Below are 27,204 nucleotides of genomic sequence, written 5' to 3' on the forward strand. Positions count from 1 at the left end.
GGAGAACAAAAATTACACTCGCGAATGCTCACTTATTTGACGGTACTCACCTTACTTAAAATAATGAAGTTGTTGATGACAATTAATATGAGGAATGATGATGGTTATTTATGACTTTGTTGGTAGCTGACGGAGTCAGAGCGCCTTTGTAAAACAACAAAAAAACCAATTGCTGTTGCTTCCCAAGCGAAGAGAATCCGAATTTCCTTTTGCTGAAAGCAATGTATTCGGCTCGATTGGACCAATGTTTGCGGAGGCAATAAAAGAAAAAAACCAAAAAGAAAAACAAAACAACAGCAGTATCAATTTCGTTATAATAAAATAATTAATCCTTTATTTAAGAAATATTGTTCGTATAAACAATATCTGTACCTTTTGTTTACAAAGTTGTTGTGGACGAATATCCAATAGTAGGTGGACGAAAATCCAAGTTATTACTTCAATCGACGGAAATCGAATAACACTCTTTATTTAACCAAAGAGAGAAAAAAAACAAACGATGGACACTGCAAAGTGGCGCCAATTTTTAGTACATTCTCATTAGAATTTGACATCTTTCACTTTGTGCGAAAACACAAAGTTGCACTTCTGCTAAATGGTCAAGTTCTAACGGAAGAAATGAAACATCATAATTTGAAAAGAGAATGAAACTATTCGTTATTAAACAGTGAGTTCAATGAAATAATTTTATGAAATTAAGGTAGAAACACAATGAAATACACCGCTTTATCCAGCTCAGTTTCATGTAAAAGACTAAAGGCCAAGTACTACCTAATTCGAATGAATTAGGCATCATTTGAATTAGGTAGTACTTGGCCTTTAATCTTTGACATGAAACTGAGCGTGAAAAAAACGGCGTATTTCATTCTTTTCACACCTTTAAGTGTTCTTAGATCGAGTACCCCACTACACCAAATTCTTAAAATTTCTTGAGTATGGAACTCGATCTAAGAACGCATAATTTCATGAAATTATTTCATTAACAGAAAACAGTTTCTTGTTTGGATTAAACTACGTTTCTTTTTCGTATATGTATGTAATGTAAATGTATGCTTATACAATGCCATCTATAACAGTTGAAATCCACTTGATTTTGTATATGTAAACGTATTCTATGTTTATGTTTACTTATTAAACAAGATAAACAAAAAAGTTATATGAACGAAAGGAACGACATGAACAAAAGGGACTAGATGAACGAAAGAGTTGGATATCGTCCAGGATGTCATTTTAACGCAATCAATTTATTGAACTAGTTCATTCCGGAACTACTACTTTGGGCATCCACATAAAAAAGAATAAAAATATTTCATAATTTTTACACAATACTGTTTATCAATTAGTCCAATCTTTTATCCGTATGTGCTTTATTTTCATTATTGGACGTAGTGTGTTTTCTATTTGACAAAAAAAAAAAACTATACATATATTATTGTTAAGTAAAGTAATTTCACTAAGATTTTGACATGCATTTTACGTTTTTCGGGAAAACACACACGCTTTCACGTGTTCGTAATTTTTGATTTGTTGCATGTTATTCGTATTAAACAAACATATCTTTTTATTTTACATTTTCTTTAAATTCACGTTAAAATCGTAGAGAAATCACTTTAGCCAATGAAAAATTCAAAACAGTGACTTGGAAAATGAAGAATATATTAGTAACACACAGGTGTATTTTTGGTATCATCGTCAAAAATTGTAGCTTCTAAACTCTAGGTTAGGTATACGTGTAAGCATATAAGCTACTGCAGATATCCAGTGATCTAAACTTTTTCCCCGCTCACGCTTGGAATGTTATAATAATTGTGATCAGGAAATCGTTCTAACTCAATATATTCCATTTCCGCTTGTAGTAATCTATCCAGCATTTGAACAAGTTCTTGAAAAACGGGACGGTCATTCGGATCTTTAGACCAGCAATAATACATTATATTATATAGTTCACGACGACAATGTTCAGGTTTTTCCAGTCTATATCCATCTCGAACCTGTATTAAAAATATATATATAATTCTGGTTTTGAACACTTGCTTATACTATACCTTGCGCATGACTTCTGCTGCTGATAAACCAGGATATGGGGTGGATCCCAGGGTTACTATTTCCCACATAAGGATACCAAAGCTCCATATGTCGGATTTAGCGGAGAATATGTTATCATAGAGTGATTCAATAGCCATCCACCTAAAATTAGAAAATATGCCATAGTTTAAATTATTTCACTAGGTAGTAGAAGGAATAATAAAAACTACAACAAATACTACTTAACCACAACCACGCAGACATTTGTTATTGTTTGTAACGACAAATGTATACAAAAAATAGAAAGTGTCAGTAAGTCAAGTTGGGCAACACTGAAAATGCAAACTTCTAGTAGGCATTTTCAGATAAACTACGAAAAGCTGAATCTAGCGCATTCAAATCCTTAAAGTAGAGAACATTTAAAATAATTTCTGGAATTTAACAGCTAAACTACTGCGATTTGAACCAACTAACCTTTTAGAAAACTCTTAAAAAAATGTGCTCAGCAATTCTATGAAATATTCTGAAACTCTGAAATTTTTACTTATTTTTTAACAGTATTTTTGGATTCAAAGAATCTATTGATGACATGTGTAGACTCTAACAACATGTGTAGACTCTAACTGGTGGTGAGCGTAAGAAAATTTACGCTCACTGGAGAACCATTGCCTTACCCTGTTTTAAGCATAGATGGAGTAGTATATGTTGCAAAAAATACCGAGCCGGTTTTGTTTGTGCGTAGAAGCGCAGGTTATTTGTATGATACCTGCTCTGTTTTATTTTACATGGGAATCGTTAACCTCTAAAAGTGCTCAGTAAGAGCAAAACCCACTACTTACCTATGAATGAAAAAACTTCAAACGCATTTTCGAAAGCGGTGCCCACTGTAGCTCGACAATCCCACGGTAGCGGTTTTTTCGTACTGGATTGACCTGGAACCACACAACATCAGCGTTCCGGTCAGCGGCTGCCACCTCAGCATACATTAGTTTGTACTTGTTTCGTTTTTATGTGTTGGGTGCAGCATATACCGGAATGCCTGCTCCGAATTCTTTTGGCCCAGGACCAATATATTTGTGCTCGGTTTGCCACATCCGCATCTTCACCCATATCCAACCTTCGGTGATATGCAATAGATGTCAGGAGTGGAAGCATCTAAGGGGTTGCTCTGGACTTTTCACCTGACGGACTACGACAGGGATAATGTTGTTTCATGCTGCGTGAATACAGTCCCCAGCGAGTCTTTGTCAGATTACGAAACTCCCCCGCGGTTCCCTCGAAAGCAACCGCACGCGCAACATTTAACACCAGCCGTTGTTGTCCCAATCCCAGAAAATGCATCCTATTTGCAATTTAATTGCAATGGACTCCGATGTAAGGTCGAGGAAATAATAGATTTCATGAGTCGAAAGAACTTCAAGGCCTCGGCGGTGCAAAAAACCAAGCTCAACAACAACTGTGGCTTACAACGTTGTGATGGTTACAACGTCTTAAGGAAAGATCGCACCAGAAGTGGTGGTAAGAGATTAGCTTTCCTTTTGCACCAGCCTGTACAATACAGACTTATCTCGCTTGAGCCTGTCTCTAATGACCCGTACATGGAATGTATGGGGGCAGCAGTCAGGGTTGGAACTGCCGAGATAGAGTTGCTGAACGTATACATCCCGCCGAGAAATAGCTGTATCTCAGATTACGGTAGCTCTACGTTTTGCACGGTCAATGAGGACGCCCCTACCAAAATTAGAGTGGACTGTCACAGTTCGCCAGACATAATCATCGTGTCACCTGGTCTGACAAATGACGTTACTCGGCAACCCGTAATTTCTTTCGGATCAGACCATCTCCCCATAATTGTCTCCATTAGCAGACCACCCGATTTCATCACCTCAGAACGCCGCACGATCGTCAACCATAGGAAAGCTGATTGGCCGAGTTTTAGAGAGTTCAATAATCACCGCTTCGGTGAACTGCCCAATCCTTCTGATGTTCGGGTAGCGGAAAGGATGTTCCGAGACATCATCACTGCTGCAGCCGCTCGTCATATCCCTGCTGGTCGAATACCCAAAGTAAGACCAAACTTCCCAGCAGAGGCGACGGGATTAGCAAATGAGCGTGATGAGCTTCGTCGAGCCAACCCCAATGACTCCAGAATCAGGGAGCTGACACTGGAAGATAACAGGCTGGTCGGCGAGCATAAGTGGAACAAGTTGTTAAATCATCTGAAGAGTTGCAACATTGGAGCCGGTATAAATGAATTGTGGGCAATGGTTAAATCACTCTCGAACCCTGGAAGGATGGAACATATGACCTCAGCCACGTTTGGTGACGTTTCGTTGACTGACCAGAAGAGGTGCGCAAGTTATTTCAATCGACAGTTTGACGAGCCCGCCGAGAGTGACAGGGCGAAGGGAAGAGTATTACGTCGCATCAGATCTCTTCCTGTCGAGGATGAACGACCACAGGGTAGAATGGATGATGTTGCGAATGCCATCAGGAACGCTAAATTATCCAAAGCGTTGTGCCCTTATGGAATCTCTATGGTAGTGCTGAAGCAGCTGGATGAGACGGGGGTGGAGTATCTCACTAAAGTTCTCAACTTGTCGCTAGCCACCCTCATTGTTCCCGAAGTCTGGAAAATGGGCAGGGTGGTCCCACTACGGAAGCCAGACAAGGATGCCAGCAAAAGTGAATCGTACAGGCCGATTTCGCTTTTGTCACTCGTAGCAAGGACCCTTGAGGCCTTAGTCCTCGCCAGTATCAGGAATAGCTATCAAGTTCCCGATCATCAGCATGGATTGCGTAAGCAGCACAGCACGACAACAGCGCTGTACGCCATCTCCACATATATTTGTCAAGGACTCAACCAGAGACCGCCGTGTGATAGAACAGTGATGGTGGCGCTTGACTTATCAAAAGCCTTTGATACAGTTAGGCACTCACGCTGTTTGAGGACGTTGAGAAGACAACCCTCCGGCAAAGATTGAAACGTTGGATAGTCAACTATATCGTCCACACATATAGTTGACTATGACCAGTCGTACGTGGAATTCAGGAACAAGAAGTCCAAACCCCGTATAGTGAAACAGGGAGTTCCCCAAGGTGGGGTGATATCTCCGGAACTGTTTAGCTTCTACCTCCCCTGTATTCCGCCCCCTTCAGACGGCATCGAGATCGTAACCTATGACGATAATAGCACGATCAGGTACCTTCCCTGATGACATCTGTGAGCGACTGAACTCCTATTTAACCGATCTTAACACCTTTTTCTACTGGAGGAATATGCAGATTTCCGACACAAAATCTACAGCCAATCTGTTCACCACATGGACAGCGCAGTTTGGAAGAGAGTTGAATGTAGTGGTCGACGTTAGGAGAATTTCGACACAAACTGCTCCAAAATGTTCGACATTACTTTCAAGTCGTGCGCGCACTCCACAGCTATCTGTGACAAACTGAAAAGTAGGAACAAGGTCCTCAAGTCCCTAGCCGGCAGCACTTGGGGTGCAGGTAAAGAAACCTTGTTGACCACAGGTCGGTCTGTGGTAAGCTATGCGGCTCCAGTTTGGTCCCCGCGATTATGTGATACGAATTGGAAATACATAGATTCAAACCTGTACCAGTACTTGCTTGGGCGTTGCCGTGAGAGCGATCCCAATAACCATCTGCTGGCCAGGCCTGACACATTCAGGCATATCAGGAAGGATATTCATGCTTTAGAGAGGGAGGTCCAACGATACAGGAGAGAACCTCTAGATCAGGGGTGCTCAGAATAGTTCGTGTATTAGTAGTGGTAAGACACTCTCCCCATTACTAAGCAATGCCAATTGAGAAATAAAGAGAAAATACGTGTGATTTGTTTTTACGCTACCGTAAGGAAGTGATCACCAACGCTCTAGATCAACAGGCATATCAAGCAGGTTTAAATAGCATTCACAAGGACGCAGTTGCTAAGGCCATAAGTAAATACAGTGTGAATAAAGTCCCCCATCTATCGCAGCTGAGGTGCGTCTGCTGCCACGACAAACCAGAGTAGTTTTGGCTCAACTACGCTAGGGATATTGCAGTCGCCTAAATTCTTATTGGGCGGAAATCGACCGCGCCGTGCAAGACATTTGCACAGTATGCGGCATGGGCCCGCCCGCTAATCGAAGCATACACTTTCCTGGAACTGGAAATAGAGCCAGATTGAACACAAGAAGAAAGCACATACAGACATAAAAATAAATACTGTTACAACAACAATAAATGTAACTCGAAAACGGATGATCCAACCTTCATGTGTTTTTGTGGGAATATTATAAATATACAAATCTTTAGAGGATTTTTTAATTTTTAACGGATTTATAGCGAAAAGCTATGAAATTATGACTTTGACTGTTCACAATTTTTTACATGAATATTTTTTAATACCGTTTTGTTTAAGGACAAGATTATTAGGTTCTTAATGATCCGACAAAAATATATGGTAAAAACCAAAAATGTTTTACAATCGATGAATCTGAGTTTCACCCATTCAGAATTCGCGAACTGTTAACATAATCTATATAGTATGACTGAAATTATTTAAAACGAAATGTTTTAGGAGGGATCACATAATGTCGACCATTAAAATGAATTTACGTGGAAGCGTACAGAAATAAGGCCCCATGAAATAACACCCCAAATTGAAAATGAAAATAGGCCCCAAACTGGTATACGGGAAACAACAACAAAGCTTTTGGGGTATATTTTCGTCTTTCTGGGGCCTTTTTCATTCAGCTGTTGGGGCCAATTTGTCTTCACAACAAGTAAATCGAAAATTTGAAAATCAAATTGGGGTCTAAATAATATTGGGGTCTAATTAAATTTTTCATTGGGGCCTTTTTGCACATGTTTAGGGCCCAAATGCAATCCAGTGTTTAACAGAAACAACAAATTGGGGTGAATTTCCGAAAGTTATTATTAAGAAAACGAAGAAAAATTAGGGTGTAATTTCACAAATTTTATTAGGAACGAACAATAAAAAACGGTGCCCGGTCGTTACACTCACACGGACATAACTCCCAAAATTCGTTGAGGGTTTTTGTCCGTGAAGCAAAGCGGACATAACTACAAAAAAACGCGGACATAACTCCCAACGGTTTTGTTCTTAATTTCAAAGTTTTTTGTTTGCTTTTCGAAATTTTTCATTATTTTTTATTGATCAAAGAACTGTTATAAATTTTAGAGAAGAGGTTAGAATATAACCGGAATTGTACATGTGGGGAGGCGTAAGTGCCAAACAATAGCGAAGTCTCCACAAAATCTTCTAGATTTCATAATATTATTTAAAAATGAAATTATATCTGAATTTGTCAGTAGCAGTTCGGAGAAACTTTACCAGTCTACGGTATTCGATGAAGACACAGTCGTATATACGACTATATTAATTATTTAATTTGTAAAAAAATTTAAATCGGGAATTTTTCTTAAGTATTTGCATTTCTTTTGAAAAAAAATCGCGCGAGTTTTTATAAAAGTATTTTCGCCTGCGGCGCTTTTCGGTTTTATAAGAGCATATGCAATTTTATAGAAAAACTTTGTAATTCAAAAAATATGAAAATATTTTATAAAAAATCGCGCGATTTTTTACAAATATATTTTCACTATTTTAGAAAATACAAAGTTTTTCTAACAAATTGCAAATACTTTTATAAAAACGAAAAGCGCCGCAACCAAATATTTTTGTAAAAAATCGCGCAATTACAAAGTCTTTCTAAAAAATTGCAAATACTCTTATAAAATCGAAAAGCGCCAAAGGCGAAAATATTTTTGACTTTTTCAAAAATATTTTGGTTGCGGCTCTTTTTGTTTTTATAAAAGTATTTGCAATTTGTTAGAAAAACTTTGTATTTTCTAAAATATTGAAAATATGTTTGTAAAATATCGCGCGATTTTTCAAAAATAATTTCGCCTGCGGCGCTTTTCGGTTTTATAAAAGTATTTGAAATTATTTAGAAAAACTTTGTATTTTCTAAAACTGTAAAAATATTTTTGTGAAAAATCGCGGGATTTTTTTTCAAAAATATTTTCGCCTGCTGGGCTTTTCGTCTTTAAGAACTATTTTCATATGTTTACAAAAACTTTGTACTTCCTTAAATTGTGAAAATATTTTTGAAAAAATCAATTCAAACAGAAATAGAAAAAATGGAATGGAATTTTAAAAAAGTATAACCATCAATTAGTTACATATTTCGGAAGTTCGGGGTTTTTTGCATAATATTCAAAACTCATAATAGTATTATAGAGCGCGTGATTTTACGTCGTTTAATGTATATCTCATGAGTGTGCTCCTTACAGTATCCTAGTTATTGGAGTCTAAAGGTCCAAATTTGATGCGTGAATTTTATTAAAAAACCTATTTTTGCGTGTAAAATTTACGACTGTCATTCAATTTCCTTTAAACCCCGCGTGAATTTAGTTTTTTTACGCGACGGATCTTGAAAATAGGAAAATCAGCAAAAATATATTTTGACAAATCCGCATACTAAACCGTGATTTTCTTTAAACATTTTTATATAAATGGAATCCTTTATACGCGATTATAATGCATATTTGCGAAAACGCGTGTCATAAATTACAGAGATACACGAGTAATATGGGTTTTTTACGCAAAATAGAATGTGGAGGCACATCCGCGGTTCTTAAATAATCTATTTGAAATAGGTGTATATTGACGTATTTTTGATGAGCGCTAATGAAACCGGATGCGCATCAAAATCGTATGCACATTGCGCGACATTTACCCACTTTAAGATTTTTGCCATTGTGAGATGCAACTGACGGCACACAATGGCCGCTGAGTGAAACATCGAAATATGCATAAATATTGAACGAGACTGATTCGCTGTATCCAAAAACGGATGATTTTAACTAATTCGCGAATAACAGGCTTTTTAATTTTCATATGTTTTGAATGATTGTAATTTCACTCTTAATTTCCTATCCTTATAAGTTATCACAGTAAGCAACTGAGCTTTTGCGATGGTAAACCACATTTCTTGATCAAGTTTTAGTAGAGTACATTAATTATCGTATGGGATTTTAGCGAAATAGTTGGAGAACTCTCAAATATTTTTTTCTAGTTTTTCGAATCAAACCAAAAAAATATATTTGCAACAATAAGCTTTTCTCTTTTGTTCTGGCTGTAATATGAATTTATGTATCCAATCTCTATAAATTTGGTTTCATATGTTTCTACGCATTGTCTAGATTCCGCAGATATTTTTTCATTTATTTTCTGGGGGTTTGTACGGACTCTGGGACAGGATGTTGTTGTTTTTCCGCGAAAATAATAATAAATTTAGTAAATATTTAAACTCTACGAATAGATATGGAATGCTGTTAACGATTTATGCATAAATTTTCTCATAACAACAAATAAGCCATTTTTAGATATTTTTTCTTTATATGAGAATAAAAACCGCTGTAACTTTTGCGCGCATCGGCCAATTTTGTGAACGCGAACAGATTTGAAACCAGAATTTTTTCCTTAAGCTCTGTACCAAAAGTTGTAGATGTGCTCGCAAAAATTGTTTTTAAATTTTTTCAAATGGATTTGCAAAGGAAATTTGATTTTTGCCATATGCTGATAAGTTTTTGAGCTACAGGGGGCGCCGCAAATTGTTTCAGTAAAAACAGTGTTTCTTCAGAAAACTATGCAATAATTTTTAACAAAAAAAAAAAAAAAAAAAAAAAAAAAAATCAAAATTTGCTAAGGTTGTGACCTTTTAAATGAAAATAAAAATCTTTTAAAAAGTTTGTTAGAATTCTTGTATAAAAACTGCGTGTTTCTTTTAAACTGTGCAACACTTTTGAGGTAATTGTGTGCAAACAAACAACTTCTACCCAGTATTTTATGAAATTAGAGGCCCGATAGAAAACCCCCTATTAGGTTTTTGTTTTGTTAGATCGAGTTCGGATTTTATGGCCAACATGGTTAAATATTGACTTTTCAAAGCAAATCTATAGCTATATCTCTGAAATTAAAGACCAAAACACATCCAACGTTAGAGTAAAGTTGAACATCATTTCTGATAAAAGAATAAAGAAAAATTCAAACTATGTTGCCCTTGTTATTTTATTCTTTTTTTGGGTTTGCCTATTAGATCGAGTTCGGATTTTATGGTCTCATCTGAACTAAAGCCGCGCACAGTTACAACCGAATGCAACAATTAGTGAGTACTAGGCTGTTTTTAACTCAAAGGGAAAATCGATGTCGGTTTTTTTAGGCGGTGCCCCTAATGTGTTTTAGTTTTGTTAGATTAGTTATTGTCCAATCGATGGGAAAATTTTACCACATCATTTCAGTGGCAAAAAAGTAATCCTACAAATATTATTGGGTCCAAATTACCTAAAATTGGCCAAATATGCTATTGGAGTAATATCAAAGACTTAGCCGATGTTCATAAATTCTTGTAGGATTTGTTTTTTTGCCACAGCAATGAACTGGTAAAATACACTCATCGATTGGACAATAAATGTTGTCTGTAGAGCAATTCCGTGAAAATTGTTATGGAAACTTTGGGGCGGCCTCCTAAAAAAATCCGACATCGATTTTTTAAAAGAACCCTAGTGAATACAGATGAGTGTTTTGTAGTTTCTGTTACTGATTCTTATTCTCGCTAGCAATGAAAATTGTCGCAAATGAATTACTGTTGGCGTTTTTTATTGTTGGACTGCAGAATTTTACATCTTTGTGTTTATTTCAGCTTGAGTCCATATTTTGTTGTATTCAAGTATTTGAATAACAACAAAATGTTTTACAGTGGATATGAAATTGATTAGTTGCGGGCGGAGGCGGAATGAATTACTACAGAACTAGTTCTAAACCGTACTAACACAAAATCAAACCCCAAGCAGCGACATAGTCATGAGTGTGCTCTGTACAGCTTCCTAGTAATAGTCCAAAGACGAAAATTTAGTGCGTTAATTTTCTTAAAAACCAACTTTTTGGTTTTAAAATTTACAACTGTCATACAGTTAGTCTTGATACCCGCGTGAATTTAGTTTTTTTTACGCGCCGGATCTAATGAGTACTTCTGTGTTCGAATCCATCCACTAAAACGGCGGATATAGATACCTTGAATATAGGAAAATCTGCAAAAAAAAAAAAAAATATTTTGACAATTCCGCGCATTAAACCGCTATTTTCTTTGAATTTTTTACACACATGGAATCCTTTAGACGAGATTATAATATTTACCAAAAGGGCTTGTCATAAATTACAGAGGTTCGGGAGTAATATTCGCATTTAACCCAAAATAAAATGTGGTGGCACATCCGCGTTTCTTGACGAAACTGTTTAACATTTGTTATATTGACGCATTTTTAATAGGCGGTCACTGAAATCGGATGCGCCTTACAAGAATATGTAAATCGCGAATAAATGCATAGATATTGATATAGTTGCACTCGCTGTATCCGAAAAGCGCATGCGCCTTAACTGATTTTAAAGGATTCGCGAATTACACATTTTTTAACTTTTGCGTTTTTTCTCTGGTTGTAATTTCAATATTTCTCTTTACTTCTTAAATCTATTGTTTATCATAGAAAGCAAATACACTTTAACGGCGACAAACTATTTTCCTTGTAGAATAACTCCCAAAATGTTTTCTCTCATTTTTCGTATTAAAGCAATGGTAGGCAACATATTTTCTATTGCATACTTTAGGGGGTGTCATTGTGTGAGTCAGGGCTTCGGAGTCTGGAGTCGGAGTCTAGCAAATTTTGCTGGAGTCGGAGTCGGAGCCGTAAAAAAAAGCTCGACTCCGACTCCGGGCAACAATCTCTTCTACATTTATCAAATTTTGTCAAATCAATTTAAATAATTTAATGATCATAATTTAGAAAAACTCTTAATATCTATTTTGACTACAAAATGCATATCGGAAACATTTTTGGGTCATTTGATTGGAATAATGTTTGCATGTTCCAAATATACCTAGGAAAGATCTTTTAGAAGATTTACAGGCCATTTTATAGAAGACTCACTGGTCTTCTCTTGTTGTTTTTTATTAGAAGTCATTTATGTCTGCTGCGAAAGAGCCTGTTGGACTTCTATGAAAGACCTTGTAGTACTTTAAGGGAAATCATACGAAAGACCTACTAGACTTCTTGCTGAATTTGTATGAGAAAAGTTAGAATCTTCTTAAAGTCGATGTTCCTGCTATTTTCTAAACGACATATTCTGTCTTTTAAAGAACCATGCGTCTTTTATAAAGAAGTCTGCTTTTTATAATAGAATAGTGTATGGTTATCTATAGGTAAACCTACTTAACCATTTCTCTTTCTATTTAAGGGGATATTCCTATGCTATCCTGTTGTTCTTCGATGAGAAGAGATCAAATGATTTTTCGATTAAGTCATGCATCTGGGATAAATTTGTCAATATATTTATGCTGAGGAATGAAAAATATTTAACAAATTGACGTTAAATTATGAGCATTACCTCTATAGGAAAGTGTATATGTACATTTCTAGAACTATTTAATCATTTCCGATTGTCAGTTCGGCTTAGCCGTACTAAACGTTGGTTTTACTTGTATTCTTTTTGTGGTGATAGACAAAAGACACTTTCCACCGTAAGATACTAACTTGTCATTCCGTTTGAAACACATCGAAATATTCGTCGGGAACTTTATAAAGTATAAAGATGTAAAATTGCCGGTATAGGTTTACGATTTAGTATAACGGCACGATTTAGTATGTATTTCGAAGGTTTTCTTTTGTCACATTACGTAGTGCAATATGTAAAAAATAACTATGGACGGATAAGAATCCGAGATATTGTCTTTGAAGATGAAGAGTTATGTAGGCAAAGGCCTACAAGTGTAAATCAAAGTTCTTAACGGTTTGAAGAAGATGATCCCTTTTGACATAAAGGTTTCAAGTAACCTTAACCACGCAAGTGTATGTTAAGGGGCAATACGCTATTTTGGTCTGCTATCACGTTGCTGTGTTAAAATATCGTTAATTTTCCATAACTCAATAAATTACAAAGAGTGTTACCGGTCAGTAATTATGCAAGATACCGTCCGATTGCAGTTGCTTTGAAGGGCTTTGCTACATGTTCTTAAGTGTGAAGTATGCTGAAGTGCTTGTTACTTTGTATTCCGTTTTGTCAAGGAGAAAAAAACAAACAATATAGGTCTATGTTTTGGTATCCTCCCAATGTAATGTATCTTGAAAGCTCAGACTGAGATGACTGTAATTTAAGTTGTGAATTTTATTTTATCTATTTTCGGAGTCGATTCCGGAGTTGGAGTCGGAGTCGAGAAAAAAATTGGACTGGAGTCGGAGTCTGACAAAAAATGGCTCGACTCCGAAGCCCTGGTGTGAGTGCTATGTGCTATAGCAAAATTAAGGTAATAAAACCCCCCATAACTTTTGAGCGCAGCATCCAATTTTGTGAACGCGAACAGATTTGAAATCACGATTTTTGTATGTACCAAAAATCGCGGATGTGCTCGCAAAATTTTTTTTATTTTTTTCAATGGAATTGCAAAGGAAATTTGAAATTTACCATATACACATTGATGAAGAGTAACAGCCCGAAAAGAGGACGGGTATTTTTTAATACCTTCCATGAGCGTAAATTTATTCTCGCTCACAACATGTATAGACTCTAACTGGCGGTGAGCGTAAGTAAATTGTAAATGAGTTCAAACTGTCCCGCTTAACTACTTTTCTATAGGTACCCAATTCGGATATTTGCCTGCCAAATATTTCCCCAAAAAGAACAGTTAATAATGTTTTTCTCGGTTTATTAACCGCACTGGTGTATTTATGAGAAAATGAATTTCGACGACTACGTGAATTGTGACTAAGATGTCCAGTGCTATGTTATAGTGTTATTGCTCACTGATGATTACATTTCTTATTGATTAAATAATATAACTTATATATTTTTAGACTTTTTTACTATAGACCGTTTTGTTTTTGGCGATTATGTTCTAATTGTTGTCATTTTTTGTAAGGCTGAGATGAGATTTTTGTAACTACCCACATGAGGTAGTTATGCGGGATTTTCGTAACTGCCTTCCCGCAGAACTGCCTCAATTTTTTTGAATTTTATGAAAGGTAGTTAAACGGGGTGCAGTGTATATGTGCGAAAAATTCCGAGCCTGTGTTTGTGGGTAGAAGCGCAGGTTATTTGTATTATACCTGTTCTGTTTTATTATACATGGGAATGGTTACCTGTTGTGAAATTACTTGAATTTTTTTCGGTATTTTTAGGTGCCTTGTATTCATTCAAAATACGTTACCCTCTAAAAGGGCCCAGTAACAGCATAACACACTACTTGCCTATGAATGAAAAAACTTCAAAAGTATTTTCGAAAGCGGTACCCATTGTACCTCGACAATCCCACGACAGCGAGTTCTTGCGTACCGGACTGACCTGGAACCACACAACATCAGCGTTCCGGCCAGTGGCTGCCACCTCAGTGTACACATTTTCGTACTTGTTTCTTTTTCTATGTTGGGAGCAGCATATCCCGGAATACCTGCTCCGAATTCTTTTGGTCCGTGCCGGGACGGAGGAAAACCCAGGACCAATATATTTGTGTTCGGTTTGTCACATCCGCATCTTCATGGGTATCCAACCTTTAGTGAGATGCAATAGATGTCAGGAGTGGGTGGATCTAAGGAATCAACTAACCACAATTTTAACGCAGATAGGTGATCTTATTGTAGTTGTTGCACTAACCAATATGAATGTTGTTACCAGCTAGCAATGAAAATTCCTATTGTCGCAATTTAATTAGTCTAGAACTACCCGCTAGCAATGAAAATGACGATTGTCGCAGTTTAATTAGTCCAGAACTAGTTCTAGGAGGTACTAGTACACAATTGATCCCTAAGTAATGCGAAGGGAACCAATTGACTCCTTTATATCCCCAAGTAAACGAAGAGTTGTATAAATAATTCACAGTTGCATTTAATAACTTACTTATAAATGCAGAAGCTAGTCTTGATGGACTGAATATATTGGTACATATTACTCATATTGTTCTGGAATTAAAAGGAATAAAAAGAAAATATACAAATTGCCCTCTTCTTCTCTAATCAGTCCAGAACTATAGTTCTTAGCGGTACTAGTACACAATTGACCCCTAAGTGACGCGAAGGGAATCAATTGACACCTTTATATCCCCAAGTAAACGACGAGACGTCAGTTGCGACTATTTACTCTTAAATTAAATCCAATACTTTTTTAAATGAACTGGTATATGACTGTAAACTTGGAACTAGTACAGTACTATCTACGGGTAATGCATAGAGAGTCGATTGGTTACGTGTTAGGGGTCTAAAGTGGAACTAGTTACTGTAACCCAGAGAATCGACGAGTTTCCAATACCGAACTAGTTCATCTTGCTTGTGGGAACCGACGCCTCCTCGTTTATAACAGGTCTAAATACATATTTATTTAATTTTTTTTAAATATTTATGTGCATGTTATTTTCGATTTTAAACATTTTATTTGTAGCGTGCATCTTACAGTCCGTGTACCATGCAATGAATTTTGCCATTTTTTTGGAGATATATATTATCTTTTGATAATTTCTTTTCAAAAGTAATTATTTGGTGTATGATTCTATAGTATAGAATCTATACATCGAAATAAACGTCGTTTAATATTCGATACACTGTGAAAGTATTCTTTGATTTTTCTACATTGAGAAAAATTATAAACAGTTTTTATAATTTTTTGATAAAACTATTATAAGAAGCTTCTTAACTTTGTTTGGTGTTGAATTTGTTAGTACTCCCTAGCAAATAAAATTAATTTCCTGCACGGTTTAAGTTTGAAGTTACTGTAACCAGAGGATCGACGATTGATGCTATTGTTCAATTTGAAACCTTCTTCAATTCTCTCAGAGATGAAGTTTTATATATTTATATTCTCGAAATTCAGTCTTCTGAGGCTAAGTCGTGGGATAAAGTGAAAAAGAGATATGGCCTTACTTCTTACTTGCTTCTATTACAATTTCAGGCGAGACCCAAGAAAATCTAGAATAAATCCAAAGCAATTACAATGTTGCATTTAAGGCATATGTCAACGTCTTTGCTACAGCAAATAGAAAATTGGATCAGCTTCGTTCTTCGTAGAAGGTCTCCAATTCTTCTTTACAACAAAATCTCAACGTTCGAATTCGGATCATATATCCAAAGTTAATCCGCGAACTTTAATTCTAAATGTACTAGTAATCCTTGAAGATATGCCATTTCTCACGAAGACGCTTTGCCATATGATATTGCACACTAGAGTGGGGCGATTTGAACACCATCACGGGCGCCTAGAGATTCTGATTTTTGGGATTGTACTGAGCAAAAAAGTCAACTAGACCATATGTCTACGGTGAAAATCGAGCCCCCGGATTTTGACTTGAAGTTTTTTTTTCAAGGATTTTTGGATATTTTGGCATATAACAACCAAACCACTGAGATTTTCGATCCAACACAAAGACAACAATTGTAGCCAAGACAATAATTAAGAACTCTCTAGTACATCGCAAAAGCATTGGAACGCTCCTTCAGGTAGTTATGGCCTCGAGAAGGTGCACATTTTTCGGAAAATATCGATAAACGACACTGTGCTACAAAATGGAACTCAAAGTTAGTGGGTGGAAAATTTCTTTTGGAGATGAAAGCCCTTGGTGAGTGTACTGAGAACCCAAAAGGAAATTTTCACCATAGGTCAAGTTTCCGAGATATTGTGTGATTAATGGTTTAATTTTGGCTCCTTAATTTGTGATCAAATAGCTTTATATCTCTCTAAAGCGTTATTGTAGCTTTATTTTGACATTACATGTCTTCAGTCAAATCGAATGGTGAATTTTTGTAGAATATTTCATCCCTCTAACTCAATTCCTTTCATGTCCTTTTCGTCCTTTATTTTTGAACCGTAGTAAAAGTACCACAAGGCGAGATTTTACAGCTTCCAAATATTCTACAAAAATGTTGTTCAGAAGATTTTAGGTACGGTTCTCATTGATGACCAATCGATATTTCCCCGTTTTCATGGTCCTTTTTGACATTTTACCGGTTTTTGTTCAGAAAACTATGTTTTGTTTTTATGTATATTCGTTATTGGTCTATGGTGCTTCTGAAATACTTACCATAAATAGCTCTTGTAATGACGAACACGTTAATAACAAATTTTATTGGAGGACAGATCCGGTTATCTAAATTTTTGAACCGGATATTCTGATATTAAAACCGATTTTGGAACCGGTTTTAAGTAACCGATTAACCGAATATGTATATCATTAGAAAGCTAATAAAATTGTCAATCAAATGACAGCAAGTAGCTGATTACAACTTTGTCGGTTACGAAGCTTTTCAAAATAAATATTGAACAAAACAAAAAACATTATAGTTTTGGATAAAATGTAGGAAAAATAAGAAATAGAACATTTTATAATACAAAGGCACAAAAAGCACAATCCTAATTCTCCCAAGCTAATTATTTTTTCCGATATCTGAATATTTTTTAGAAATTTGCATTTCTCTAATATTTTCCTAGAAATTGTACCGATTTTCTAAAAGAATGCGTTGATATTGGTAAGCCAGCATTGGCATTGTTAAACAACTGCAGATAAAGATAAAGAAACGAGAAATGTGGTTTGTTTGTACTTTTTCGTATGTCCCGAACATCGTTGATCAAATGTAATGACATTTATGTCCACTCGAGTACACTGCCGTAACAACACACGGAATGTGTTCTCTCTTTGCCTAACACCGCCATTGCATAACAAAAGAACACATCTCTCCCATAAATTCTTTATATTTATTAGACAGCTATGTTCTTACTTTTGCGTTGTTGTTGTTTTCTGTTCTCTCATACTCTATCCAATTTAGCGGTACTACTCTCTATTCATTCGGTGGTTGTTTTTTTACATTCACCCACCACTCATTAGTAGTTTTTAATGCATACCTATTTGTGAACGATCAAAACGATTGTTTGAGCAAAACAAAGGTAATCATTGGCGATTATGCTAACGGAATTTTATGTGGTAAGGGGTATTATGTCTTTGTGCATTTGTATGTAACGCGAAAAAGGAAGCGAGATAGACATATAGTTCCTTTGAGGGATATACATAGAATCACTTTCTGAGTCGATTTATGCATGTCCGTCCGTCTGTCCGTCTGTCTGTCCATGTATTTTTGTTCGCAGCCTACAGGTCGCATTTTTTGTCCGATTCAGCTGAAAATTGGGGACTAAAATTTTTTTAGCAATAGGAAGAACGCTATTGCATTTGGTAAAAATCAGTTCAGATTTGGATATAGCTCCCATATATATTTTCGCCCGATTTCACGTATTTGCTGCACCAAACACGCTATATACGTCCGATTTGATGAAATTTGGAATGTTTGACTGAATTCGGTCTAGAAATAAGTGTCCCAAATAATATCGAAATCGGTTCAGATTTGGATATATATTTTCGGCCGATTTCACGTATTTTCTGTACCAAACACGCTATATATGTAGTTCCGATTTCGATGAAATTTGGAATGTATGACTGAATTCGGTCTGGAAATAAATGTGCCAAATTATATCGAAATCTTTTAAGATCTGGATATACCTCCGATTTATATTTTACATATTCACAGTGGTGTAGGGTATCATGTAGTCGGCCCCGCCCGACTTTGATCCTTTCCTTACTGGTTTACTCTGTAAAATGAATGATTTGTTTATGAAATGATTTTATAAATGATTTTTGTTCACGAGCAGTGTACGTGAGGGAGATAAGCAAATGCAAAAACAACTCGGTGGGATCGCTCAATATACTGTATTTGCAATGAAGAGTGTCCCTGATATAGACCCACATTGTGGTACAGCCCCCATGTAATCCAGAAAAAATTCGGGTCCGTTAGTCATCATGTAACCCATTACAAACTAATGTAAACAAAAATTACTACTTATGTATATTACTACTTACTAACCCAGCAAAATTTTATGGAAGTGGTTCCATGAGATGCCATGATTTCACTGGATCTTTTGCATTGGTTCAAATGAAGTCGTAAAAGATCCGATCTTTTCATCAGCATTTGAACCCATTCAAAGGAAGTCGTGATAGATCCGATCTTTTATCAGCATTTGAACCCATTCCATAGATCTAATAGAGATGAATTTTGTATTTTTATTTATACACATGTATATATTTTTTCTTTTACTTATCTAAAATTTATTAAAGCTATATAAGATTTATTACGCTAGGAAGTCCCAAAGTCCCAATCATTGAGCAAAAAATAGAGTCGGACTGCAATTTTTGGTATTATAACAATTTCATTGTCTGCTCTAGAGAGCCCTGCTCTACAAGTCGATTTGTAGATCCCTACATTTCCAAAATGTTAGTAAAATAAAATTCACGAAATAGTAATTTGCAGTTAGAGTCCATGTCGAAATCTGTACTGGTGACGGGAACTGAAAAACCTTTTGTAAGATGAATCAATCAATCAGTTGCGGAGGAATTAAACTATGTTGCGAGTAGCGGCGGTGCTTACACTGCAACAGGTGGACGGCCGAATGTCAAGTATCTCAATAAAGTTCTCAACCTGTCGCTAGCCACACACATAGTTCCCGAAGTCTGGAAAATATACCAGCTACTGAAGCCTCGCAAGGATGCCAGCAAAGGTGAATCGTGCAGACCAATTTCGCTTTAGTCGCCCGTAACAAAGACCCCAGCATCAGAAATAACTGTCTAGTTGCCGATCAATAACATGAGATCCGCAAGCAGCACAACAACTGCGCTACACGCTATCTCTACACATATTAGTCGAAGACTCAATCAAAGTAAGCTGTGCGATAGAAGAGTGATAGTAGTGATAGTAACCCTTTGAGACTGTCAAGCACTCCACGCTGTTTGAGTTCATCGAGCAGACTACGCTCCGGCCAAGTTTGAAACGTTGGATAATAAATTATATGTTTGGACGCCTGTCGTGCCTAGAATTTAGGATCAAGATGTCCGAGGAGATATTGCAGGAACTGTCTAACCTATAACGTATGCGGATGATTGTACGATATTGGTGTCAGGTGCCTTCCCTGATGAAATTTGTGAATGGCTGAACTCATTTTTGTCTGATCTTATCACCCTTTTCCACGCGAGGAATATACAATTATCAGCCAATAAATCTACGGCCACTTTGTTCACCACCTAGGCGGCAGAGTTGAGTTGTCATGGTCGATGGGAGCAGAACCAGGATCAACAAGCCTATCAAGCAGGTTTAAGAAGTATTCACATGAATGCAGTCGCAGATTCAATAAACAACTATCTATTGTCTGCATGCGGACCTCGGAGAATATTGACCATTTATCTCAGCTGAGGAGCGTCCGCTGTCAGGACAAAGCAGAGTATTTTTGGCTCAATAGCACCATCCCGAGTGCTGCCGTCTAAATTTCTATAGGGCAAGGTTTCATGACACAAAAGATCATCTCAGCATCAAATCTACTAACAAACTTCAATATGTAGCCACATTCATTAAGCAGAAAAATGAACATATAAGCTACTGTTACAACAAACTGCAATTATAATTAAATTATAGTTATTTCATAAATTGCTTTGAATAAATAAAAAGCCATGAAAATCATATTTCAATACAGCATTTTCCGAACAAGACGTGAAAAATTCATGCCAAAGGGTTGGTGAAAATGACATGACAAAGACTAGCAAAAATGCTATTCTAGGGAATTAATTAAGATGACATGCCAAAGAATTGGTATAGATGCCATGCCAAAGAATTGTTGAAGATGCCATTCCACCGGTTTAGAGAAGATGACATGCTTAGGATCTAAAAATTGCATCTTTTGGGGGTCACGCTCTTGTAAAAAGAATGAGTGAAGATGCTAAAAAAAATGACATTCCATTTCACTTGCACCCATTCTTGAATAACATCTTTGGCATCGAACATTTTGCTGGGAAGTTATGAGCACGGTGGCACAGAGCGTGTGTGTCCGACAACAAATGCGAGGGTTGTGTTTTCAACGCTTACCGTCGGCCGAGTACTTTTTGTTAAAAAAAGAACAGTTGGTGGTGCACATGTATGCACATGTAAGCGTTTAAACAACCCTCAATGTTCTTTCGCGTGGCCAAGTGTGTAGTGTGTTCGGCAACAAATCCCAGCAAAATTTTATGGAAGTGGTTCCATGAGATGCCATGATTTCACTGGATCTTTTGCATTGGTTCAAATGAAGTCGTGAGAGATCCGATCTTTTCATCAGCATTTGAACCCATTCGAAGGAAGTCGTGAAAGATCCGATCGTTTCATCAGCATTTGAACCAATTCAAAGGAAGTCGTGATAGATCCGATCTTTTCCTTAGCATTTGAACCCATTCCAACGATCCAATAGAGATGATTTTTTATTTTATTTTTACACACGTATATATTCTTTTATTTATCTAAATATGTACGTTTAAAGCAATGTAAGGTTTATTATACTAGGAAGTCCCAATCATTGAGCTAAAAGTAGAGTCGGACTGCGCTCTTTGGTATTAGTCGTGTTCCTTTACGTGCCTGAGGTTACCAGTTTTTACCCGCAAAGTGTTTCCTTACTTTTAAAAACATACAATTTATATGAGAGCTGTTCACCACTTTTATCATTTTTGCAACAATTACCATTTTTAAAAGTGAAAGAACAGACCATTTATAAAAGTTTCCTTGCCTGCACTAGAGAACAAGTCGATTTGTAGATCCCTACAAAACAACAAACATTTCCAAAACGTTGTAAAATAAAATTCACGAAATAGTAATCTGCAGTTGGAGTCAATGTCGAAATCTGCACTGATTGGAAGTAAAATCTTTTTGTAAGATGAATCAAAACCTGTTGCGGAGGAAGTAAACTCTGTTGCGTGCAGCGGCGGTGTTTAGACTGCAACAGCTGGGACGGCCGGAAGTCAAGTTTCTCACTTAAATTTACAACCTGTCGCTTGCCAAACACATCGTTCCCGAAGTCTGGAAAATAGGCCAGCTACTGAAGCCCGAAAAGGATGCCAGCAAAGGTGAATCTTACAAACCGATTTCGCTTTTGTCGCCCGTAGCAAGGACCCTTGTGGCTATAGTTCTTCCATCCAGTTGCCGATCAATAGCATAGGATCCGTAAGCAGCACAACAACTGCGCTGAAGGCCATCTCCATATTAGCAGAGGACTCACTCAGAGCAAGCCGTGCTCATAATCTAGAAAGAGAAGTCTAACGTTACAAGAGAGAACCTCTAGATCAACAAGCCTTTCAACCAGGTTTAAGTAGCATTCACACGAATGCAGTCGCAGATGCAGTAAACAGTTATCGTGTGAATGCGGTCCTTGGAGAACATCTACCATCTATCACAGCTGAGAAGCGCCAGCTGTCAGGACAAACCAGAGTAGTTTTGGGTCAATACGCTCGGGATGGTGCAGCCGTCAAAATTCCTAAAGGGCAAGTACTGATGACACCGTGGAAAACATCTGCCCAGCATACAGCACAGGCCCCCACGACACACTGCTCCTTTTCAATTGCCCTACCAATCCTGCTAAGAAACTTAAGTTTGCAGCTTTGTGGTTACAAAAAATATAAATAGCGAAATAGCCACATTCTTACGACTTATAGCCCAGAGTCAGATTAATCAGAAAAATGAGAATACAAACATATTAACTACTGTTACAACAACGAGAACAAACTGCAATTATAGATGTAAACTTTATTATGATAAATAAATTATAGTTATTTCATTAATTCCTTTGAATTAATAAAATAAAAAAAAATGAAAATCATTTTTCAATACAGCATTTTCCATTTTCCGAACAAGACGTGAAAATTACATGCCAAAGGGTTGGTGAAAATGACATGCCAAAGATTAGTGAAAATTCTATTCTTGGGAATTGGTTAAGATGGCATGCCAAAGGATTGGTATAGATGCCATGCCAAAGAATTGTTGAAGATGTCATTCCATCGAGTTAGTAAAGATGGCATGCTTAGGATCTGAAAATGAATTGCATCTTTTGGGGGTCACGCTCTTGTAAATTTCATTTCACTTGCAGCCATTCTTGAATAGCATCTTTGGCATCGAACATTTTGCTGGGTAACTAGTTATTCTAGTGGTCGTAGAACAACATGTTATTTAGTGCGACATGTCCTTGTTTAAATAATGGGTTAATAGAAGGTTTTGTAAGTTTTTGCGACTATAAATAAGCAATATAAAAACTATTATTTTTATTAAAGACTAGAATCATCATACAGTATTGCTATCACGTTTCAGATTATGTTGTTTGAAATATTTAGACATTTAGAACTTTTACATTAGATTTACATTAGGCAATTTTACTTGGGGAAATAGTCAGTTCACCAGAGAAAGAGAGAGAGATAGAGAGATATAGAGTGCATTGAGAGGCAAATTATTTCAATTTTGCTATACTCTCTCTTATAATCAGGCTTAAGATATATTTTTTGATTATTTTTTAAATTTTACGATGTTAATTAAAATATTCGTTTGCATAGTTGAATCGATGTAAAATCATCACACACTTATTATTTATTTGGAAGCTTTTGTATAATCGAAAGAAAGACATAAAATACCGTGATTCTAGTGTTTCATTACTAATGGGTACTTTGCACGATATGTATTTTACATATGGGTTGTCACTTTGCGTATACATTTTGTATATAAAAAGTGACAACCCATATGTAAAATACATATCGTGTAAAGTACCCATAAGTAAGGAATGCGAAACTTTTGGCGGAAAAGTTAAGGGTATGTCCAGTGAACTTAAACGTGTGGTAATTATTGCATATAACCGCGAATAATCCAATTTAGGTAGAAAGATCCGATCATTTTAAAGTGACCACCTCATTATTCGACCGCTTTCCTTCATGTCTAATCAAAAATACCACCCAGTACCATATGGGGAATATTGTCCTGAATATGAAAAAGAAGAAAGTTGTCGCACAGATGATGATTTCTAAATGTTTTCTTGCATATAGCATTTTTAAAGAAATAGGGTATAAAGGAAGTAGCCTATTTAAACCGGGAGGCATCCCTGTACATTCCCTGACAATTTCAGGAAAATCGGTTCAGTAGTTTTTGTAGAAAAGATAAAAATTGAAAATATAAAAAAGTGGATGTGGTCAAATTGTCTTTGCATAAAAACCTAAGTCGGGCGAACATTTCACAAAAAGAATTATCCAAATCGGTCCAGCCGTTCTCAACTGCTGTCATTACCAACGAACGACATTGGATTTTTATTTATAAAGATATAGCATTTTTAAAGAAATATGGTATAGGGAAAGTACCCCGCCCCCTCCGAATATCAACTAAATTTGTAGTTCATTTTTACCGGGGGCTATCACTGTACATTCCCCGATAATTCCAGGAAAATCGGTTCAGTAGCTTTTGTAGAAAATATATAAATTGAAAAAAGTAGGCGTGGTCAAATTCTCTTTGCATAAAAACCTAAGAAATTTGTGCGAATTTTCAAAATCAGTTCAGCGGCTCTTGAGTTATTAGCGTAGTAACTAACACCCTGGCTCAACAGGGGCGTCAGAATGGCACACACGCACACTGGTCGAAACCACTGATCTAGCGGCGCGAAAGCCTAAAAATCAATCTATAAAATTGCGAAATATTTTCCATTGTATCGATTACAGATACTTTGCTGACAAAAATTTTGTTTTTTCATTTTTGTTGTTGTAAATATTCACTCAGTTATTTACTATCAAATATAAGAAATTTTGCTGCTTCAGGTTTTAAAAAATTTGTTGCTAAAATTGTCTTCATATTTGTTAAATGTTAAATAAATTCGTAATAAAACTGAACATAATTTATTTTTAATTGATAGCGGAGGGTGTGACTTAAATTATACAAAACAGTTTTGTGTCAGGAGGTACAAAGTTATGTAGTAATAAATTTTAAAAAAATAAACTTTTAGGGCTGCAAATATTTGCAAATCTTCTGATAACTGCACTTTTAAAATATGGGATAAATTTAAAAAAAAAAAATAATTTTTATAGGGTTTTTTTGGTTCTACGCGCTTTTTCCATAGAGTGCATCTTGTAAACTTGGCCGAACTTGGGATCGATTATTTTTTGGGGAATTAAATTGGACTCTTTGGATACCGAATAACCACATTAGGGCTGCAAATATTTGCAAATCTTCTGATAACTGCACTTTTAAAATATGGGATTTTGCTTGAAATTAATACTAATTTAGCTGGGCGTTTGTATGTGAGCTAGATCAAACTATGGACTTATCATGAGATATTTTTGCAAGGAGGAGTTCTACCCCCGGAGACCCTAAAATACCATATTATAGCTAAATCCGGTAATAAATATGGGATAACAAGTAAAAATTCAGTGAATCGGGGGTACCATAAAAGGGGGCAACATCAAAACATAAATCCATCCATAAATCCATGTTTTGTAAGAAGATTTTACACGCAGTGATAACACGGAATGCAAAATAACAGCCAAGTCTGTTGAAAAATGTGGTCATGATATTCAAAATACCTTAAATCGGGAGGTACGGTTACATGGGGACAATATCAAAACGTGCACCTATGTCCATAATTTTTGGTGGAAATATTTTGTAACCACTAGGAACCCTAAGTACAAAATTACAACTAATTTGAAACGAAAATGTGGCTTTAATCCTCCAAATAGGAAGGTACCGTTATATGGGGGCTATACCAAAACATAAGCCAATATTATTCATATTTGGCACATTATTACCCACAGACACAGGCTGTGTTTGTGCAAAATTTCAGTAACATATCTCAATTAGTTTTTGAGTTATTAATTTCGCGCCGCTAGATCAGTGGTTTCGACCACCGTGACACGGTTGGATCACATACGACAAAAACTAACCAAAAATGTTCCATAATGTACCGAAAAAATATAAAAGCTTCAAAGAAATGTATGGAAAAATTTACTTACTTCAAAATATTTTTTGAAAAATTTTCGCAGATTTTCACGATTTTTTAGGTTTTATCCTTTTATTCCGTGAGACCACTCGGAATTGTCAAAATCAGTTCAGCGGTTCCTGAGTTATAAGCGTAGTAACTAACACCATTTGCTTTTATATATATAGCACAGCTGCCCCTCCCTAGCTATTCCTGGCTACGCCCATGAAGAAGCCTATTGATTTTGGTGATGGTCGGATAATATTCAGGGTTCGGAATGGGCTGAAAACTTATTTGGAGAAAAAGTGAAAATTTTATTTCAAAGCGAATATCTCCGGTTCTATATGGAGTATATCAAAAGCAAAAGCTGCTAATGAAAGTAGAAAATACCACCTTTGCAACGATGTAACGTAAGTTGTCAAACAAGGAAGATATCACAATAGCCGCTAATAGAACCCAACTTTTCATTTTTGCGATTTTAATAATAATGACGAATATCACAGCTTTGGTTGGGGACCTTCCAAAACCAAAGTCTGACTATGAAAGTAGAAAATCTCATCTTTACAATGATGCAAAGTAGGTTGGCGTAGGTGGCCAAATAACGGAGATATCGCAATAGTCGGTAATACATCCCATTTTTCAATTTGTTTTTTAATCACGCTACAGGTCGCTATTTTGATCGGATCGTCACGAAACTTCAGAGGAAGAATCCTATTGACTTTGGTGATGGTCGGATAATATTCAGGGATCGGAATACGCAAAAAACTTATTTGGAGAAAAATTCAACGTTTTTCAAAGCGAATATCTCCGCTTCTATAAGGGTAAATCAAAAGCAAAACCTGCTAATGAAAGTAGAAAATACCACCTTTGCCACGATGTAAAGTAGATTGCCGTGGGTGGTCAAACAACGAAGATATCGAAGATATAAATATCCGCTAATAGAAACCAACTTTTCATTTTTACAATTTTAATAATAATGACGAATAGCACAGCTTTGGTTGGGGACCTTCCAAAAGCAAAGTCTGACTATGAACGTAGAAATTTTCATCTTTACAATGATGCAAAGTAGGTTGGCGTAGGTGGCCCAATAACGGAGATATCGCAATAGTCGGTAATACATCCCATTTTTTAATATTTTTGTAATCACGCAACATGTCGCAATTTTGATTGGATCATCACGAAATTTTGGGTGTTAATGGGAATCTCACAGAGGAAAACACCTATTGATTTTGGTAATGGTCGGATATTATTCAGGGGTCGGAATGTGAAAAAACTTATTTGGAGAAATG

At 36.3% G+C, this 27,204-nt stretch overlaps 1 protein-coding gene across 1 annotated transcript in view; it reads right to left on the reverse strand.

The window, feature by feature from the left end:
- Positions 1-1,312: 1,312 nt before the first annotated feature.
- Positions 1,313-27,204, reverse strand: part of Cad96Ca (tyrosine kinase receptor Cad96Ca) — a 348,405-nt gene continuing 322,513 nt past the window's right edge. The window contains exons 10-11 of the mRNA XM_073956230.1: positions 2,046-2,187; positions 1,313-1,991 (exon numbers count right to left, since the gene is read on the reverse strand). Of these exons, the coding sequence (XP_073812331.1) occupies positions 1,767-1,991; positions 2,046-2,187 (367 nt within the window). The 3' untranslated portion in view covers positions 1,313-1,766. The remainder of the gene's footprint in view (positions 1,992-2,045; positions 2,188-27,204) is intronic.

This window comes from Musca autumnalis, unplaced genomic scaffold (assembly GCF_047663935.1).
Source record: "Musca autumnalis isolate F117 unplaced genomic scaffold, ASM4766393v1 scaffold_1, whole genome shotgun sequence".
Taxonomy (NCBI): Eukaryota; Metazoa; Arthropoda; class Insecta; order Diptera; family Muscidae; genus Musca; species Musca autumnalis.